This window comes from Myxine glutinosa, chromosome 1, assembly GCF_964187855.1.
Source record: "Myxine glutinosa chromosome 1, kmMyxGlut1.1, whole genome shotgun sequence".
In the NCBI taxonomy this organism is placed as follows: Eukaryota; Metazoa; Chordata; class Myxini; order Myxiniformes; family Myxinidae; genus Myxine; species Myxine glutinosa.
This window is the reverse complement of record NC_136261.1, coordinates 197,591,434-197,612,170: the sequence shown is the minus strand read 5'-3', so window position 1 is coordinate 197,612,170 and position 20,737 is coordinate 197,591,434. Positions and strand designations below refer to the sequence as shown.

At 50.7% G+C, this 20,737-nt stretch overlaps 1 protein-coding gene across 1 annotated transcript in view; it reads left to right on the top strand.

Annotated features, from left to right (window-relative positions):
- The window catches only part of LOC144889770 (uncharacterized), a 100,750-nt gene extending 80,644 nt beyond the window's left edge, over nucleotides 1–20,106 (top strand). Inside the window, exons 9-10 of the mRNA XM_078770970.1 lie at nucleotides 14,175–14,248; nucleotides 18,635–20,106. Coding sequence (XP_078627096.1) covers nucleotides 14,175–14,248; nucleotides 18,635–18,744 — 184 coding nt within the window. The 3' untranslated portion in view covers nucleotides 18,745–20,106. The remainder of the gene's footprint in view (nucleotides 1–14,174; nucleotides 14,249–18,634) is intronic.
- Nucleotides 20,107–20,737: the final 631 nt, after the last annotated feature.

The window sequence follows — 20,737 nt, the reverse complement described above, 5'->3', positions numbered from 1 at the left end:
GATCTTTGTTACTTTCACATTTCTTTCTACTTTTTCATATTTCTCTTTATTCATTCTAATTCTTTCTTTTTCTTTATGTCTCTCTTTCTGTATCTGTCTTCGGAGAAGTGAATTCTTGCAGAATTTTTTTCTATTTTTCTGGAAGGCTCACTCCACTGCGCTTGGTTGGGTTTGAAGGTAGAGAAGTAGCGGCTGAAATCCGAATCCGATCCAGTTTCCTCCTGATGACTCCACCTTAGCTCTTTACTTTTTTTGGTTCCTTCTGATGATTCCAATGCAGTATTTGGTTTTCTGTTTCATTATGATTGCACCATATCCTGATGCTGTGTGAATTCTGCTTCCCGGTTGATGGACCTCTGGTAGCTTGTAACTGTTGCTGCGTTTTTGCCTGATGAAGAAATGCTGAAATCTATCTGTCTGGGTTCTTCCCAACATCTTTCTAGGGCTAGGAGTTAGGGCTAGGAGTTAGGGCTAGGAGTTAGGGCTAGGAGTTAGGGCTAGCAGCTAGGGATAGAAGTTATAGCTACGAGTTAGGGCTAGGAGCTGGGGCTATGAGTTAGGGCTACGAGTTCGGGGAAGGAGCTATGGCTCGGAGTTAGGGCTACGAGTTAGGGGAAGGAGCTATGGCTAGGAGTTAGGGATCCTTGTTCCTTTCACATTTCTTTCTACTTTTTCGTATTTCTCTTTATTCATTCTAATTCTTGCTTCTTCTTTATTTCTCTCTTTCTTTATCTGTCCCCGGAGAAGGTAATTCTTGCCAAATTATTTTATTTTTCCTGGAAGGCTCACTTGACTGTGCGTAGATGAGTTTGAAGGTAGAGGAGTAGCGGCTGAAACCCGAATCCTATCCAGGTTCCTCCTGATGACTCCATCTTTGCTCTTTACTTTTTTGGGGTTCCTTCTGATGACTCCAATGCAGTATTTGGTTTTCTGTTTCATCAAGATTAGCTTCACTTTCTGCAATACTTTAGGCTGCTGTGAACCACCCCCTGATACTCCTGTAGAGATCACTGGCAGTCCCAATTTCCCATGGATGCAAGACCTGGACACCACCAAACATCATTAATGCTCGCATGGACGGCTTTGATAGCTTTCAACTCGAATGAATCGTGCACAGCTACGTTGGTTTGGACTTCCATGCAGACAGCAATGATGCAGTTGCCCTATTTACCAACCACACCCTAGATGGATGGAAGTACCTCCAGGCCAGCCACATACATGGTGGAAGGATATATTAACACTGATACTGCACTGAGTTCGACCCTTGACTGGAACTGCAAGGAGGCTTTAAGAATGGCATTTGACAGGAGTGTTTGGGCATCTCTCGTGCCTGCGGCTATGTTGCGGCAGTGACATGGCTGGTGATGGGAGCCACTTAGAGAGATTCAGTCTCTTGAACTTCTTGGCAATACCATCTCCGATCACCATTCATGGGCTGACCATATAGCTAAGCTGGCCTACAAAGTGCAACACAGCCTGGGCATGCTGCATCATTCCAAATAATTCCCTTGATAAATGAAAATGACTCGCAGTCTGTCATGCCTTTGTCTGCAGCGCAATGGAGTACTGATCTTTCCTATGGGCTGGCATTCTGGTATTAACATCAATCTCTCCTGGCGTTTGTGGAACCTAAACTTCTCAACATTATTGGCATCTTCCATGATAAAAGCACAGGGTCTGTTGCTCTCACATCGCAGACAGGTCACTGGTCTCTTATTATTTTTCATAGCCTCTCCTCTGTTTCTTGCTCCCTCTGTTCATTCAGCTCTTCGACCCACCTCATATCCTTCAGAATATATGTGTTATTCCAGTAAGCCCTCATGGGTAAATTCCAAAAAGCTGAGCTTTCTGCCCACCTCCACCTCTTTGTTGCCTTCCCCTCCCTGGAGACGGTTCAATCACACTCTTTGCTTCAAGCAAACAGTGCACTGTGGCGGACACAAAAGCCCACTGGCGTGGTGACATCATTCCACGCACCAAGTGGGCGGTGGCCACGCCCGAGGGGTAGGCGTGGCCTCATGATATACACCGGGCGACCAGCCCGGAGCATTTCAGTGTTACAGTGTAGTCTTACAATAAAGACGTTTATATGTTACCGCTTGTCCGCTTCCTCCTTGCTCACAAGCAGCGCGCGTAACGCCGCGCTTTACTGGTGACCCTCGACGTTGGATCTGCCGTAGCGATCCTTCCGAACACGACGCCATTGCAATGGCCAACGACAAGGCAATGGCGATTAAACTTCCCGAATTTTGGGAGGCCCAGGCCGAAGTCTGGTTCGTTCAAGCCGAAGCCCAATTTCAGCTTCGGCGCCTCACCAACGACGACCTGCGCTACTGCCATGTCGTCGCCTCCCTCGGGCCCGGCACGGCCGCTCGAGTTGTGTCCGTCCTTCGCCACCCACCGGACGACCACAAGTACGAGGCACTCAAGCGGCTACTCCTAGCCACGTTCGGCCTCACGGACGACGCACGGGCCGACCGCCTCCTGGATCTCCCCGAGCTCGGTGAGACGCGCCCGTCGGTCCGAATGGACCATATGCTGTCACTGTTGGGCGACGAAGCCCCCGGTTCGCTATTCCGGGCGCTTTTCCGGCGCCGACTTCCAGCGCAGGTTCGCCTCGCGTTGGCCGGGACCGAGCTAACGGAACCCCGAGCATTGGCCGCCAAGGCGGACAGGTACTTCGCCGCTACGGACACGCGGGCGAGCGTCGGCGTGGCCGTCACGGCCCTCGACGCTGATGTTCAGCAGCATGTTCCACAGCATCAGCTTCTACAGCGCGCTGATGTTCAGCAGCATGTTCCACAGCATCAGCTTCTACAGTGCGCTGATGTTCAGCAGCATGCTGATACGCACCTCGTGAACGCCGCCACGCCCCGCCCACCGCCGCGGCGAAAACCGCCACCGCAGGGAAACCCGCCAACTCCACCGGCCTGGGGGAGCCAGCCGCGCTCCTCCAGCTCCACCACCTGGTGCTGGTTCCACGCCAAGTTCGGCCACGAAGCTCGGCGGTGTCATCCGCCGTGCTCCTTCAACGGGTCGGGAAACGCCCGGGCCGGCGCTCAATAGTGGCGATGAGCGCCGGCCGTTCGAGCAGCCTGCTGTTCATAACGGACACCTTCTCCGGGCGCCGTTACCTGTGCGACACGGGAGCGCAGGTGAGTGTCATTCCCGCCGGCACGTCAGACAAGCACGCCGCGGGTGGGGGCCCTGCGCTGCTTGCCGCGAACGGGACGCCCATCCGTACATACGGAAAACGCTGCCTCTCTCTGCGGTTTGGAGGGCAGGTTTTCCGATGGACGTTCGTCACCGCCGACGTGCCCATGGCACTGCTTGGCGCGGACTTCCTGTGCGCTAATGGGCTCCTGGTCGACATCAAGCGCAGACGGCTTGTCCAGGCCGAGACGTTCAGCTCGCTCGCTTGTGCGTTGCCCAGCTCAACGAGCGGCTTGTCAAGCGGCTTGCAGAACGATTCGGTTCCGGCCAAGTTGGTCTGTACGCTTCCGGCAGCGGACGCATTCACCCGCCTCCTCGCCGGCTTCCCGGCCCTCACGCGGCCCACCTTCTCGGCGGGGGCCGTCAAGCACGGGGTGGCCCATCACATCCCCACCGTCGGGCCACCGGTCTACGCCCGGGCACGCCGCCTCGAGCCGACGAAGCTGGCGGTGGCAAAAGCGGCGTTCGCTACCCTGGAGCGACTCGGCATCGTTCGGCGCTCAGAGAGCGCTTGGGCGTCGCCGCTGCACATCGTGCCGAAGCCCGGCGGGGGATGGCGACCGTGTGGGGACTATCGCCGTCTCAATGACGCCACGACTCCCGACCGCTACCCCGTCCCCCACATTCAGGACTTTTCCGCCCGTTTGGCGGGCAGGTCCTTCTTCTCGAAGGTGGACCTCATACGCGGCTACCATCAGGTCCCCGTCAGGCCGGAGGACGTCCCGAAGACGGCGGTCATCACGCCATTCGGACTCTTCGAGTTCCTGCACATGCCCTTCGGTCTGAAGAATGCGGCTCAGGCGTTCCAGCGACTGATGGACAGCGTCCTGCGCGACTTGGATTTTGTCTACGTCTACCTGGACGATATCCTCGTCGCCAGCGCGTCCCGCGAAGAGCACCTACACCACCTCCGCACGCTCTTCGAATGCCTGGGCCAGCATGGCCTGATTGTGAACCCCGCAAAGTGCCGGTTCGGCGCCGCCACAATCGATTTTCTGGGGCACCGTGTCACCAGGCACGGAGCCGTCCCCCTGCCGGCCAAGGTGGAGGCGGTGAAGGGGTTTCCGCGCCCCCGCACGATCAGAGGGCTGCAGGAGTTCCTGGGCATGGTGAACTTTTACCATCGGTTCCTGCCCCGTATCGCCCAGCTCCTGCGCCCCCTGCACGAAGCTCTCCGAGGTAAGCCGGGCAAAGGCGACGTTACCTGGACCGAGCAGATGGACACGGCATTCATGGGCGCGAAGCTCGCCTTGGCTAACGCCACCATGCTCGCGCACCCGGCGCCCGATGCACCGATCGCCCTCACCACCGATGCCTCGGACTACGCGGTGGGCGCGGTGCACGTGCAATGGGTGCGTGGAGCTTGGCAACCGCTGGCGTTCTTTAGCCGGCAGCTTCGCCCGCCCGAACGCCGTTACAGTACCTTCGACCGCGAGTTGCTCGGACTTCACTTGGCGGTCAGGCACTTCCGCCATCTGCTCGAGGGCCGGGCGTTCACTGCCTTCGTCGACCACAAGCCGCTGATCTTCGCGATGGGCAAGGTCACCGAGCCGTGGTCGGCCCGGCAGCAGCGTCACCTCTCGGCCGTGTCCGAGTACACGACGGACATCCAGCACGTCGCGGGGAAGGACAACCCGGTGGCGGATTGCCTTTCCCGGGCCGTCGCCCACGCAGTCCACCTCGGCATCGACTATGCCCGGATGGCAGCGGACCAGGCCGCTGACCCCGACGTCCAGGCCTTGCGGACCGCCGTCACGGGCCTCCGCGTCACCGAGGTGCCGTTCGACGGCGCGGGCGTGGCCCTCTTGTGCGACGTCTCCCTCGGGCGTCCTCGCCCCATCGTGCCCGCGGGCTGGCAGCGCCAGGTGTTTGACGCCATCCACGGCCTGTCCCACCCGGGCGCGAGGGCCTCCCAAAGGCTGATCGCCGACAAGTTCGTCTGGCATGGCCTCCGGAAGGCCGTCCGCGGCTGGGCCAGGATGTGCCTCGCGTGCCAGCGCGCCAAGGTGCACCGGCACACCCAGGCCCCGTTGGCCCCGTTCACGGTGCCGGAACGCCGGTTTGACCACGTCCACGTGGACCTGGTGGGACCTCTGCCCCCCTCGCGGGGTTTCACCTTCGTCCTCACCATGGTGGACCGCACCACCCGGTGGCCGGAGGCCGTGCCCTTGGCGTCGACAACGGCGGCCGATGTCGCGCAGGCTTTCATCGCCACCTGGGTCGCCCGGTTCGGCGCCCCCTCAGACATCTCATCCGACCGCGGCCCCCAGTTCACCTCGGAGCTCTGGGGGGCGGTTGCGCAGGGGCTCGGGGTCCGGCTGCACCGAACCACGGCCTACCACCCCCAGGCTAACGGCCTGTGTGAGCGATTTCACCGCTCATTGAAGGCCGCGCTCCGGGCCACCCTCCGCGACGGCGGCTGGGTCGACAGGCTCCCCTGGGTCCTGCTGGGCCTCCGGACGGCGCCCAAGGAGGACCTGAGCGCATCCGCGGCGGAGTTGGTCTTCGGGCAACCGCTGCGGGTGCCGGGCGGGTTCCTCCCCGACTCCACAGCACCATGGTCCGCGGCACAGCAGCGCTCCGCTCTGCAAGAGACCGCCCAGAGGTTCGCCCCGGTGCCAACGGCATGCCACGGGCACCCACCGACGCACGTCGCCCCGGAGCTTCGCACGGCGGAGTACGTCTTCGTCCGCCACGATGCCCATCGGACACCACTGCGGCCCCCGTACGACGGGCCTTTCCGCGTGCTGGAGACCGGGGCGAAGCACTTCACCCTGGACATCGGCGGTACTCCTGACCGCGTTTCGGTAGACCGCCTCAAGCTGGCCCACCTCGATGTGGACCATCCACCGCCAGTGGCCCGACCCCCACGTCGGGGCCGCCCTCCTGCGGGCGGACCCCCGGCACCGCCCAGCCCCGCCGCCACGCCGCCCCCCGGTCCTGCACCCATCCCAGGGGCAGCCAGGGGCATCCCACCTGGCATCCCTGCACCCCGGACGCTGCCGATCGCCAGGGGGCGCTTCGGCCGGGTCATTCGTCTGCCCCGCAAACTGGCCCTCCAGGTGCGCGGGAATTCTGGGGGGGCGCATGTGGCGGACACAAAAGCCCACTGGCATGGTGACATCATTCCATGCACCAAGTGGGCGGTGGCCACGCCCGAGGGGTAGGCGTGGCCTCATGATATACACCGGGCGACCAGCCCGGAGCATTTCAGTGTTACAGTGTAGTCTTACAATAAAGACGTTTATATGTTACCGCTTGTCCGCTTCCTCCCTGCTCACAAGCAGCGCGCGTAACGCCACGCTTTAGCACTACCATTTCATGTGATCACACATCCTTACCCGTGGTCTTATATACCCATGTATACCCATATTAACTTTACCTAAACAAACACTCTTACTTGCAGGTTACTGTTTCCTCTCCTCTGTCTTTTCTATTTGTTAATTTCCTTGCTTCTTGTGTCCTACAACAGTTACTGCACTTGCCCTACTGTCCATGCATTGCCTTTTTACCTTATCACCTTGCTCTTCCATCAACCTAGATGTAGTACAATATACAAAACATAGGGGGCAATACACCTGGCGCTCACCTGGTAGAATAAACAGAGAACTACACTGTGTTACGGGGTCCTCCCCTTACCTCTGGTCTCGGTAGACCTCCGAACCCCGAGTGGGTCCCCGGCAGAAAGATGTGTTATCCTTGGTTGAAATCAAGCAAATAATGAAACCCTCAATGGAATCAGCAAATGAAACTGTCAAATCAATAATGCAACCACACCAGGTTATGAACAAACAATAATATATTAGAAATCACACAAAAAAGAGTTATACAACAATGGGGGGCAATAACCCCTACTATCAAATCTTACGATGGTAACCTTATCAAGCCCCTTAACCCCAAACTCACGGCACCTCCCCAATGTCTCTGCACCCCTCCAAGGCGAAGTCCCAATGTCTCTGTGCGCTCCCGCGATCGGGGAGTCAAGGCCCGATCAAAGTCAATTGAGGCGTAGGCGATCGAGGCGACCCCGAGGTCACGTTGTTCAGCACCCAGCAATACAGCGGTGGAAAGGAACCTCACAAAGACGCGCTCCGACGTACACGTTTGCGGTTCAATCCGCGAACCTCCGTATAATTCTCAAGTGCCCTTTCTTGCACAGCCGTCCCCGGCAAACCACCGGGGAATAATGCCCAGCCGACACGACCAAAACCGGTTCACTGCAGGTTGCTCGCGTGGCGAAGATGGTGGACGGCTTTCACTCGAACCCGGGCTTTGAGGCCAGGATCCTCCGGAACCTCAATGAGGATACCCGACGACACAGGCTCCACGCACTCCGGTGATATCTCTTATCACCCGAACTTCCTTTCAAGGACGCAAAGTTCACTCGCACTGTACGTCGACTGCTCGGTCCCGCTTCAACAACCACCTCTCTTCACGATCTCCTCCCGCCTCTTCTTCCTCGCTCCACCTCTTCCGGTCACGATCCGGATTTCCGGCCACATTTTACCAGGAGCGCTTTTAAATATTTTAACTATAATAACCCTTTCCCTTCAACCACAATCACCAGAATATTTCGAACCAACAACAATAATCATAACAACAATCATTAGGGCCGAATCCGTAACACTTCCCCCCCTCAAGAAAGAAAGTTTGAACACAACGAAAACTTTCTTTGCATGCCCTCTTTAAACAAGCAAAAGTAAATTCACAACCCAAATCAGCAATCCCCATGGGCAACAATATTCAACCTTCCCCAAAAATAAAGCAACAAAATTTTACACAACCCCCATAGCTTTCCAAAGTTAATTCCCTCTGGACCAAGCATCCACAACGACATTGTCCCTGCCCCTCTGATTTTTACTTCTAGTTTCTGTTGAATGAAGGTTAAGGAGTTATGATCAAAAACCCAAAGGCCAGCAAATCTATAGCACTTTCCCCGGGAGGTCGAGCTGAAAGCCAGGTTCCATGGTGGTTGGGTGGTGAGGCCTGGAAGTATTCACTACATGGACGCCTTTAGGAACGTGGAGTTCACGGTTAGTCCGGGGAGGAAAGTTCACTACATGGACGCCTTTAGGAACGTGGAGTTCACGTTTAGTCCGTGCAGGAAAGTTCACTACCTGGACGCCTTTAGGAACGTGGCATTCACGGTTAGTCCGTATAGGAATCTTGGCTCGGCGGCTCCGCAGCATTCAGTGCTTCAACTTTTCCGGACTCCTAATAATTACGGTGGGACCACTTGTCACAGTAGTCACCTGACTGGCGGTCTCCTTCTCGGCCACTGCTCTGATAATCCTTCCTTCGGGAGCTGTCATAACTCTGGAAGCCTCCATAATAATATCGCTTGCGGCCACCACCACTACTACTCCGTGGTCCTCCTCTGTAGCCCCCTCGACCCCTAGGAAATGCCTTGCCTACTGTGATGGTCCGACCCTCCAACTCCTTGCTATTCAGATCCTTTTCTGCCTCTCTGGCATCCTTTGAGTTTTCAAACGTGACAAAGCCAAACCCTCTTGACTTTCGTGTCTCCCTGTCTTTTATCAGCAGCACTTCCAAAAGCGGTCCATAGTTGCTGAAGGCAGCCTCCAAAACATCTTCCTTTGTTTTGAAGTTCAGTCCACCGACAAATAACTTGCTAAACTTGTCGCCATCCCTAACTGGTGTGGTGTTATTTTCCCTACGGGGCTTTTTAACAACCATAGGGTTACCATAAACTTGACCACCGGCCAAATCATTCCCGATAACAACCGATACTCCCTCTACAGGAAGCGTGGCTTGTAAACCGACGGTGACCGGTCCTGACACCAAATCGGACTCCAAATGGATGACATGAAGTGGAGCACTAACACAGCCACCAATCCCCTGTAAACGAACACTATCCCCAGTTGCCATCTCCTCGGACCATGGCAAGATGCCTTCAAGCATTAAAGATTGATGTGCCCCTGTGTCCCTCAATATCCTAACCGGTCTCCGGTTAGTCGAGGCTCCATCCAGTGACACAAACCCCTCGGAAATAAATGGTTGGTAACCCTTTTGAGGGAGATTTCTCACAATGGCCATCGCATTTGGAGTCGTACTAGTCGAACTCCGCTCCTGATTTTCCTTTCCCAGAGAATAACAGTTGGACATCCAGTGTCCAGGTTTATGGCAAAAAGTGCAAGTAGGCCCGGAGGAGAACCTCGTGGTCTGCCAAGGCATGGGGGCGGCCGTCTGCCTCGAGTCCCCCGGACGATAGGTCTGTCTTGGAACCGCAGTCTTATGATTTCTAGAAGTCGTGGTGTCAAAGTGGACCTCATTTTCATCCCGAGGCCGCCCCCATGGATTGTCATTCTCCGCCCCTGATGTACCATAGCTCCCCTGGCTAGGTCTGGGCAAGAAGTTCGGTTTGTGGAACCCCATCCTGTGTGTTAAGGCATAGTCATCTGCCATGGTGGCTGCCTCATACAGCTTTGGTACTTTCCTTTCCTCCAGATGAACTTTAATGTCCTCGTGGACACACTGTTGGAATTCCTCCACCAGGATCAATTGTCGCAATCGTTCGAAGTCTTTCCCAACTCCTTTTGAATCACACCACCTATCAAACATGGTTTCCTTCACTCTGGCAAATTCCACATGGGTCTCACTCTCCCTCCTCCTGGCATTCCGGAATTTTTGCCGGTAAGCTTCCGGGACCAATTCATAGGCTTTGAGAATGTGTTTCTTCAATACCTCGTAATCTGCACATTGGTCAATCGGTAAAGCCGAATAAATCTCTTGAGCTTTACCCACCAGAACACTTTGCACTAGTATGGACCAGTACTCCTCAGGCCAGTTTAACTGTCGAGCCACTTTCTCAAAGTGTGGAAAAAACCTGGCTACCACCTTTTGGTTGAAGGGTGGAACCAGCCTCACATGTCTGCCCACATCCCAGGTGTTCTGACTCGGTGTCGAACCAGTCAGCAGGGATGGTACCTCTCCCCGTTCTATCATTAACTCCAGCTCCTTGACTTTAATTTCCTGCTGACGCGCCAATTCACGGTCCTTTAACTCCCTTTCGGCTCTTCTCTCCTCTGCTTCGAGTTCTCTTGCAGCTCTCCTTTCCTGTTTTTTTTTCTCTTCTAACCTTTCCTGGAGTTCTCTTTCCTGTACTTTTAACCTTTCCTGGAGTTCTTTTTCCACTCTCCCTTCCTCTGTTTTTTTCTCTTCTAACCTTTCCTGGAGTTCTCTTTCCACTCTCCTTTCATCTGTGTTTCCTCTTCTAACCTTTCCTGGAGTTCCCTTTCCTGTACTTCTAACCTCTCCTGGAGTTCTCGTTCCTGTGCTTTTTCCCTTTCCTGGCTCTGTAATTGCATCTCCAGTTTCCGGAGCTCCACATTTTCTTGCTCTTCTGGTAACCAATCCCAGGCTACCTCTTCCCATGCTTCTAATCCCAACATAGATTGTATCACCACTGTCTGCAACTCTGCCTTCTTCATATTAGTTCGGACCTCCAAGCTAAAATGTTTGGCCAATTTCCAGAGGTCCGATTTTACTAACGCTCTGAACTGTGCTTCACTAGGGGTCACTGTAAACTTCTCTGCGTCAAACTCCATAGTGACTACTGGTAACACCTGTTAACCTTCACACAATAAATTTTTAACAAACAAAACAATTTTTTTTGTTGTTGTTGTTTGTTTTTGGGAAAAAATTGGGAATGTTGGAAAAAGTTCCAAATTTGGGAATTCTGGGAATGTTAGGGAATTCTTTCCCGGACTAAATTTAGGAATTTTTATATCCCGGGCGAGCCCCCAATTTCTGTTACGGGGTCCTCCCCTTACCTCTGGTCTCGGTAGACCTCCGAACCCCAAGAGGATACCCGGCAGAAAGATGTGTTATCCTTGGTTGAAATCAAGCAAATAATGGAACCCTCAATGGAACCAGCAAATGAAACTGTCAAATCAATAATGCAACCACACCAGGTTATGAACAAACAATAATATATTAGAAATCACACAAAAAAGAGTTATACAACAATGGGGGGCAATAACCCCTACTATCAAATCTTACGATGGTAACCTTATCAAGCCCCTTAACCCCAAACTCACGGCACCTCCCCAATGTCTCTGCACCCCTCCAAGGTGAAGTCCCAATGTCTCTGTGCGCTCCCGTGATCGGGGAGTCAAGGCCCGATCAAAGTCAATAGAGGCGTAGGCGATCGAGGTGACCCCGAGGTCATGTTGTTCAGCACCCAGCAATACAGCGGTGGAAAGGAACCCCACAAAGACGCGCTCCGACGTACATGTTTGCGGTTCAATCCGCGAGCCTCCGTATAATTCTCAAGTGCCCTTTCTTGCACAGCCGTCCCCGGCAAACCACCGGGGAATAATGCCCAGCCGACACGACCAAAACCGGTTCACTGCAGGTTGCTCGCGTGGCGAAGATGCCGGACGGCTTTCACTCGAACCCGGGCTTTGAGGCCAGGATCCTCCGGAACCTCAATGAGGATACCCGACGACACAGGCTCCACGCACTCCGGCGATATCTCTTATCGCCCGAACTTCCTTTCAAGGACGCAAAGTTCACTCGCACTGTACGTCGACCGTTCGGTCCCGCTTCAACAACCACCTCTCTTCACGATCTCCTCCCGCCTCTTCTTCCTCGCTACACCTCTTCCGGTCACGATCCGGATTTCCGGCCACATTTTACCAGGAGCGCTTTTAAATCTTTTAACTATAATAACCCTTTCCCTTCAACCACAATCACCAGAATACTTCGAACCAACAACAATAATCATAACAACAATCATTAGAGCCGAATCTGTAACAACTGACTAAAGGTATTTTAAACCAATTTGAATGGTTGCTGGAAGACAGGGCAGCATGTGGAATCATACTAACGTAATCATAAGACTTTAAACAAACAAACAAAAAAATACCTATTTTGGGGGGCAACCCCTATCTCCCCTCCCTCCCCCACCCCCCGCCCATCCCATCCTGTATAACTCCTCAGACCCCAATTTGTCTAATGCCTTGAACAAACATTGGTACATCACGGGTTGTGGTGAAGTTTCATTGAAATTGTGTATGTAGTTTCAGAGAAAAGAGCAAATACCTATTTTGGGGGGCAACCCCCCAGTAGATCCCTCACGGCCCGATTTTTTAAAATGCCTTGAACAAACTTTGGTACCTCACGGGTGATGAAAGTTGTGGTCAAGTTTCATTGAAATCGTGTGCATAGTTTCAAAGAAAGCAAATACCTATTTTGGGGGGTCAAAGCTGGACCCACTTTGACCCCCCATAAACCCCCTTAAACTTCCATTTTTTTTAATGCGGTGAACAAACTTCGGTACATCACGGGTGATGAAGGTTGTGGTCAAGTTTCATCGAAATAGTGTGTGTAGTTTCAGAGGAAAAAGCAAATTCCTATTTTGGGGGTCAAACCTGGACCCATTTTGACACCTGGTAGACCCCCTTAAACCCCGATATTTTAAAATCTGTGAACAAACTTTAGTCACAACACAACAAATATCATTTGTGCCAAATTTGGTCGCAATCCCATCAGCCGTTTCGGAGAAGAAGTTTCAAGTGTTTACGGACTGACGGACTGACGGACTGACTGACTGACTGACTGACGGACTGACAACGCGCAATCGCATAAGCTCCCCTGAACGTCGTTCCAGGTGAGCTAAAAAACGAACAACATGAAACGATATAAAGATGAAATTATAGCAATGTGCTGAAACCAAATCAACAATGTTTCCCGTCCACTTTCAAACGGTTCATCATATGATCATGAAAGTCTGGTAGTTGAATAATCTTGTGGTTGGTGATAAAATAATGAATAATTGGATTATAGATTTTTAAGCAAAATGGAAAACTAACATGGATACATTTGGAATTGCTTTGCCTTTCTGAGAATGAATCCTTTGAAGAATTTTAGAATGTTTTTTTTTTTTAACTTTCTATTATTTACTCCATCACTGGCGAACTCGATATTTGCGATCACAAAGTAATCGCCAAGGGTAAGCCTCCCCCGGCTTACCCTTGGAGATCACCCACGACCTACCCTGGGTCCACAATCCAATAATGGCATATTTTATTCAGACCACCATATGACCTTGACCTTCAGCATTTAGGAATAGAGTGTGAATTTAGAAACTGTGTCCCCATCTAAAATCTATCCATAAAACACAATATCATGGAAATAAGAGGAAAATTATTCAAGTTATGATTAAAAAGGTGTTTTTTTGTTTATTTGGCCAAATCTGAAAAAAATATGTCGAATCAAATATCAGGTGTACAACTTCTGTGCAGGTACACTTTTATGATGGAAAATAACATCTTGCAAGGCCAAGTGGCCTTTGAGATTCCGCAGATGACAGAAAACATGCTATTTTTTCAGACTGCCATTTGAAGTTGATCTTTAATCTGGAGGTGTATAATGTAAATTAAGCATACATGAACCTTCCTCTGGGCTCTTTAGAGATTGCAATTTTGTTCCGATTGACCAAACCTTCGTCGAGTTATGGTGAAAACATTTTTTTTTTCTTAAATTCAAAATAGCGACCAAAACCATGTGACCGATGACCAATTTTTTTCACAAACTTTTGTCCACATAGGTAGTCGAACACATCTTTAAAATTTCGCTTCGATCCGTTAAGCGGTTTTGGAGAGGTTCTTGAAGGTTTCCGATAAATCAAAGATGGCACCCAAAAATTTTTACACAACTAGAATCATAATCTTAACAATAACAATAGGCTTCCAGGCCACTTGGCCCTGGAAGCCTAAAAATAATTTTCTAAGTGCTAGTTTAGTACTCCTAGGTGTCGAAGAAACTCTGGGGTATCATTAAAAAGTGGGGGCACTAATTGTAGAAACAAACCCTACAACAGCAAAAAGCCTTCCCCAATACTATAGGGGGAGGCTTAATTACATGGCGATGGCATTTTCTCCACGCATGATGACACCCAAAAAGTATGACTGAATGAGTTGTTAATTTGCTCGCAGAGAGTCTACGACCTGGAATTGGCCATCAAGTCACAACCAAAGAGGGGAGTCAGGATCCAAGGAAAAACCAAAAGGTGGTGAGATAATTTTATGCTCTCTTTGTGTGTGCCACTGCACTTTTTAAGATTGTGACTATTCAGCGTTCATACATTGTCTGTAACGCGTATAAACTCTGGGCACTGCTCCTTTGGGTGGAAATCAGATTCCTTCACACCTCCATCCAACTGTTTTCCATACTCATTTGCCGTGCCTCATCTTTGTCCCATTATTCACCACCCTCGCTTTAATTCCATTCCTACACCTTCTGTTTAATACAATTTTTTTTTTAACGTTCCTTCTTCTTCTTCATGCTCTCTCGCTCCATCTTTTTAAACGGTAATTTTAAAATATTCAATCTTCCCACGTACTTGCTTCCAAAGACACTTCTCCAAGTCTGCTTTCCATTCTCCCCCTTGCTCCATCTCTGGATGACTCGTAAACCCATGCCTCATCTACCATCGTGTTCAGGAGGCGCTGACTTCTTTCAAGTCTTTAATAATTAATCATTACTATCCCAATCCTGATGTCTGTTTTCACCTCTCCACCCTCAGAATCCTTAGATCCAACCATTTTTATACTGCTTGTGGGACAACGCTGACAAACTCCCTCATGTCAACATCCTCCCCCACATCATCTTCATACCCGGGTTTCCTTCAACCTACTCGAGACTCCTTCACCCGTTTGACATTGACCGATTACCTGTCCATTCACTCCATGCCCTGCCCCTCCTTGCCCTTGCTTCATTCACACACCCCTACTCCTTGCTTCCTTCAATTCCCGCCCCCTCCTTGCTTCCCCAGCCTCTCTCTTCTCCCCCATGTCCCGGCCCCTCTCTTATCCCCATGCTTCCAAGCCCTGCATCCCAGCCTCTCGATTCTCCCATCCCCTACATCCCGGCCCTCCTCTTCGCCCACTGTCTCCCAGCCCCCTTTTCTCCAACAGCGTCCCGGCCCAAATCTTCTTCCCCCAACCCCTCACCTCTCCCTCAGCGTCCCGGCTCTTCTTTTCTCCAGCCAGCATCCTGCCCTCTTCTCTCCCCAGCGTCCCGGCCTCTCTCTTATCCCCCCCCACCCCCAGCATCCCAGTCCCTCTCTTCTCCCCCCAGAGTCCTGGTCCCTCTCTTCTCCCAACCAGCGTCCCGGCCCCTCTTATCCCCCCAGCATCCCGGTCCCTCTCTTCTCCCCCCAGGGTCCTGGTCCTTCTCTTCTCCCACCCAGTGTCCCAGCCTCCACTCTTCTCACCCTGGCCCCTCTATTCTTACCCTGGCCCCTCTCTTCTCACCCTGGCCCCTCTCTTCTCCAACAGCGTCCTGGCTCGTCTCTTCTCGCCATGGCCCCTTTCTTCTCCCCCAGTGTCCCAACCGCTTTTCAACCCCCAGCCCTCTCGTCTCCCCCAGCCCCTCTATTTCCCCCCAGCATCCCACCCGCTCCCTGCTTCCCCAGCGTCCCACACTCTCCGTCCCCACTTTGCCTGCACCCCACCTGCTCCTTCCCCAGCAACCCACCCGCTTCCTCACTGCTTCCCTAGCATTCCGCCCCCTCTCTGCCTTCCCAGCATCCAGCCTCCTCCACTCTAACCCCACGTCACATTCCACATCCTCCCTTCTCCCCCTCGACATGCTTCCCCCACCTCTCCCTTCCACCAGCATCTCCTTCTCCATCCCTAACTGTATGGACCTCCAACATCTGACGTCTTCCCTCCAATTTGACAGATCTCTCAATCCAAGCTACCACAGCTAAACCTCACGTTATCTGCCGAACAGAATCCTTCCGCTCACAGGATGACCCTGATTACTCGGTGTCTCTCCCTGGGTATTGTCTTTTCTGGTTTGACTGGCCTAAAACCCCTTTCCAGTGGGGGAGTTGTAGTTTATGTCAATAACTCAATTTCCCACTGTCAATGTACTTCCACCTCCTAACCCTCAGGAGTACCTTTGGCTGCACTTTTCCTTCCACAACCACCTGCTGTTTGTGTATGTGCTGTACCATCCTCAAAAACAGGGATGACTATTTACATCTCCCTTTCTGCCAACATGGACTGTTGTATAACCACCCATCCCAACTCTCTCTTTCTCATATGCAGTAATTTCAAGTCACCATTCTCCCAATGGCACATCCTTCCATCTTCACTTGGTGATGACTAATTTTCCAACAAATGTTTCCTGTTCCTCTTCTGCTCCACAATCTTGTCTGGTAGTCTGGTAGCTCTTAATGGGATCCTGTCAGCTCCTCCTCACCCTGCCCCCCCCCCCAACTCCCCCTCCGTCAAGGCTCGAGTGCCTCAAGGCAGTGTATTGGGTCCAGTCTTCTTCCTCATCTTCATCAATGATCTTTCTGATTCCCTGGAAATCCCTGCCTATCTCTTGCTGAAGATTCTACCCTCTGCCATATCATCTCTTATCCTTCAGACAGGCTTGAAGCAACCTCTTCCCCCTCTACAGACCTTGATAGAATCAGGAACTGGTCCAACACTTGGAATATGTTTATCAGCCATAACAAATCCCACACACTCACCCTGTCTCTTCAAAAGCATCATCTGGCAAACCCTCCCAATAACTTTTTAAAAAAACACTTCAAGTGGTTGAGTTCCTCAAACTTTTGGGCCTCACCATCAGCCCATGATCTTTCTTGGGCAGACCATATTTCTAAGATGGCTTCCAAAGCCAGCTGCCGACTGTGCATTCTTCATCATGCAAGGCCATGCCTTGGCTAATCTGAACTTTCAACAGCTTACAAGGCCTTCGTTCACATATTGGAGTACTGCTCTCCCCTTTAGGCTGGTGCCCCTCCCTCACACCTTGCCCTTCGTGATTTCATGGAAAGCAAGGCCCTGATCAAAATCATTGTGATCTCTCTTGACGAAGCCGTGTCTAGGCCTGTTGCCTTCGTATCGCAGACAGGTCGATGTCCCTCCCAGGTTTATATTGGTCTGCCAGTATTCCCTCTTGTTAAACTTCAAAAACCCAGGCTCACTGTTCACCTCCACTCATTTGTTCCTCTTTTCTCTCACCTGTGAAACCAACTTTCCATCTGTTAAAATTCTTTCTTCCCTACAGGGCTTCTAGACCGCTGTTCACCACTTCTCTGGTCATACCCCATTCATACTCATGATTTCTTTCACCGCAAATCCACTTTTTTGAAATACCAACTTCTTTCCTGGAAGTCCTTGGTGTCCTTGTGATTTATACTTCTCCCACCCCCTCCCCCTTCCTACGCCTCCCCCCCCCCCCCAAGTCCTCTCCCTCCCACACATCTTCCGATGTCCCTGCTCTCAAATGTTGTGTTTGTGTGTTTCCCCTTCTCTCCCCATCTTGTCTACCGCTCCCTCTTTTTATATATTTTGTTTGTCTGTTTGATTTGTTTGTTTTTTTGTGATAAATGTTAGTTCTTTCACGAGCCTCGATTCTGTATACAAAAATAATAATAAATACCTGTGAAACCAACTTTCCATCTGTTCAGCCCCATTCTTCCCTACAGGGCTTCTCGACCGCTGTTCACCACTTCTCTGGTCATACCCCATTCATACTCATGATTTCTTTCACCCCAAAATGACTCCATTCCCAAGTACTCCCTTTTTCCAGGTTATTGTGATTTTCCCTCTCTCCCTCACCCCTTATAGTTTGTTAGTTGTCGGTTGGTTTTTCCTTTTCTGTTTCATCCCCACGTGCCCCTTCTTATTGTGTTTCATTCAGCTTGTTCACCCCCACATGTCCTTCTCCCCTTGATCTTCATCTCAATTCTACTCTACTGTCAGTTTTCCCTCCTTTCCATTCCCTTCCAATCTGCTCTAGCTCTTCCAGAAACCTCGATCGTGTATCCAATTTTTTTTCTCCAGATTTCTGTAAGCTTGTTGCCCCCAAAACCATTGACCTTTCCAGAGTACAGTAGAAGTTTTGAGAAAATGCACGGATTACCCTCCATTTTCTCTTGCTCTGCAATATTAATAGACGGTTTGGCAACGCAACGACAGTCATTTAATAAATCTCATTTTCGTTGGTCCAACTCACCGCCGTGAATCCTTAACGAGCCGAAATGTGTTGGCCATTTAGGTGGGAGGGGTTGGGCTCGGTTGCAAAATGGCTTTTTAAACGATTGTATCCTCCTTGAAGCAATGGAGGACAAAACCATCCATTGTGATTCTTAAAATCTCCTTTTGATGGACTAATAGTTGTGCAAGAGCTGCATTTATTTTAGGCCTCATTTGAAACCCCACCTTTGAGTGGTTTTTCCATGTTTGCCTTTAACCGATATCTCTCTACCCATGGAATAACGCTGTGTATGATGGGAATTGTTCCATCAATTCCTGTCAAGCGACGTTGCCTTGCATCACCATGTAACGACGTATCAGTATTTTGATGGTGCTACATCAGTACCTGTGGATGATGATAACCTGACAACGAACTACTGCGTTTGTGCATTTAGAGCTGCGAAAGGAGGAAGAGATGGAAAGTCCTTTGGCTGAACAGTTTCCTCGAAAGAAAGGAGCAGTCGACGAGGAGCAGGAGGATGATGAACGCGTGACTTTTCAGTAACGCAAATGTGAACCTGGCATCTTTGATAGGTAAATGCAATGGACACGATACTAAAGCTCAGAGAAAGACTTGTGCATTAAAAAAAAAAAAATTCTTGCCATGTGTTCAAATTCCAAAACATCTGCTGTTACGCTTGCAGGTCTCCAAGTATATCAGTGCGACTGCGCATTTGTGGCAAACCGTTACGCCGTGTGCAAATCATGCTCGGTTTGTAAGAGCAAATAACGAGGAGGACGTATTTGTGCAAAAGGAGAAAAAAAAGTGTATGTTCAGAATCGGGCAGATGCTGAGTCATCTTGTCAACACCTCCAATCGCCAGAGGAAAACATGTCCCTGGGCCTGCTCGGCTGCCTTTCCGTCCCACTACAATTCTCGTTCCTTTCTCTCATCTATCTCTTCCGTTTTCATCCCGACAACTGGTTCACCTCCATATCCCGCTACCTCCATATCTAGCGATAGGAGAAAGCTACCACAAAGGAGTGAAGATTATACTAGACCGAAAGTAGACTCTTGATTCAATAAATGCACAAAGGAGAAGCGAGCAGCGCAAAGGAAGAAAAAGAAAATGGGATAACATTGAGCAAAACTAGCAGAGTCTCTCACATGGTTTAAATTGGATTTTAATTTTGGGGAAGTTATTTAATGGGATTAAAAAGTAAATGTGAGTGGGGGGAGAAAGCAGCTCTGAGTGTGTGGGAAAAGAGGGCTGGGGCAGAGCAGATGTAGTGTGAGTGGGAGGAAACGGTGAGTGTAGGACAGTGTTCTCGAAAAATGTTCGTCCCTGACTAAGGGGAGGGAAAGAAGTGTAAAATCCACACTCAGCTGAAGGTCAAAAGAGAATGAGCCAATTAGCTGCATTTCGATGAAATTAAACATTCGAGTCTCAGGGCCTGTTGGGCTTCTCTTTTTTTCTTAACCAGTTTCTGCTCTTCTCTGCACCTTTCCAAAACCTGTTTCATTCTCCTTTCATGCCATCGAGTTATATTAGCAATTATAGCTCACACCGGGAAGCTTCAGCTCTGCTTTGGACTAAATGCATGCACACACATTACTATAATCAACAAGGTCCCACCAAATATATCAAGAGTTACTTGTTGGGGGCTGGGAGTGGGACATGGGGAAGGCTCTTTGCATCACGTGTAGCAGGGAAATGAGCAGGAGAGCATTTGATCACCACATGGGCAGCTGATAAAGGGCTCACCGTTGAGAGAAGAGTGGGAGATGCATGCCTTGGAAGCACAAGATGAACAGTCCAATCGATTGTCGGAAACAAACAACATACTATACTCAGTTGTAAAATACTGCAATCGGCTCACGTGTTCTTGGATTACAGCACCTAATAAATTTGTCATTTCTTTCTGGAAGAGGGAAGCCTGCATCCATTTGGAGTTTACTTGTCTGACGATTCTTATTTTCATGATGCAAGCAGGTTCAAAAAGACTGCCGGCCCTATCTCCATGGTACAAACATCTCACAAATATTAGCCTTTTGCACATCATCTCTACAAGTCCTAATGTTACAGAATTATAGAGTGTTAAACTGCCTAGTAGATGTATCTGGAAGAAGCACCACCTGACTACCGCTTCAAACTTCCTGATGGGTTAGATCAACTCAGAGGAAGCACACTCACCTTTTTCTCGTCCGAGTTCGATTCCTGGACGGAATACGAGCTCGATATAAACTGTCGCTTTGGTGCCTTGCACACAGTGTGGTGGAGTATTCCATTATTTCAATTAACAAAAGATTAAGCCGGATGTTCCTCTTGAGAGCATTCACTTGTGGATGTCAAATATCGCACACAAGCCAAAAGCACCCACGTTGCCCGGGTTCTTTTTGAATGAATTTACTACTATAATTCAGCTTTTACTTGCGGCCGTAGAAGATTGACTACTATAATTCAGCTTTTACTTGCGGCCGTAGAAGATTGACTACGAAAATTCAGCTTTTACTCGCGGCCGTAGAAGATTGACTACTATAATTCAGCTCAGCTTTT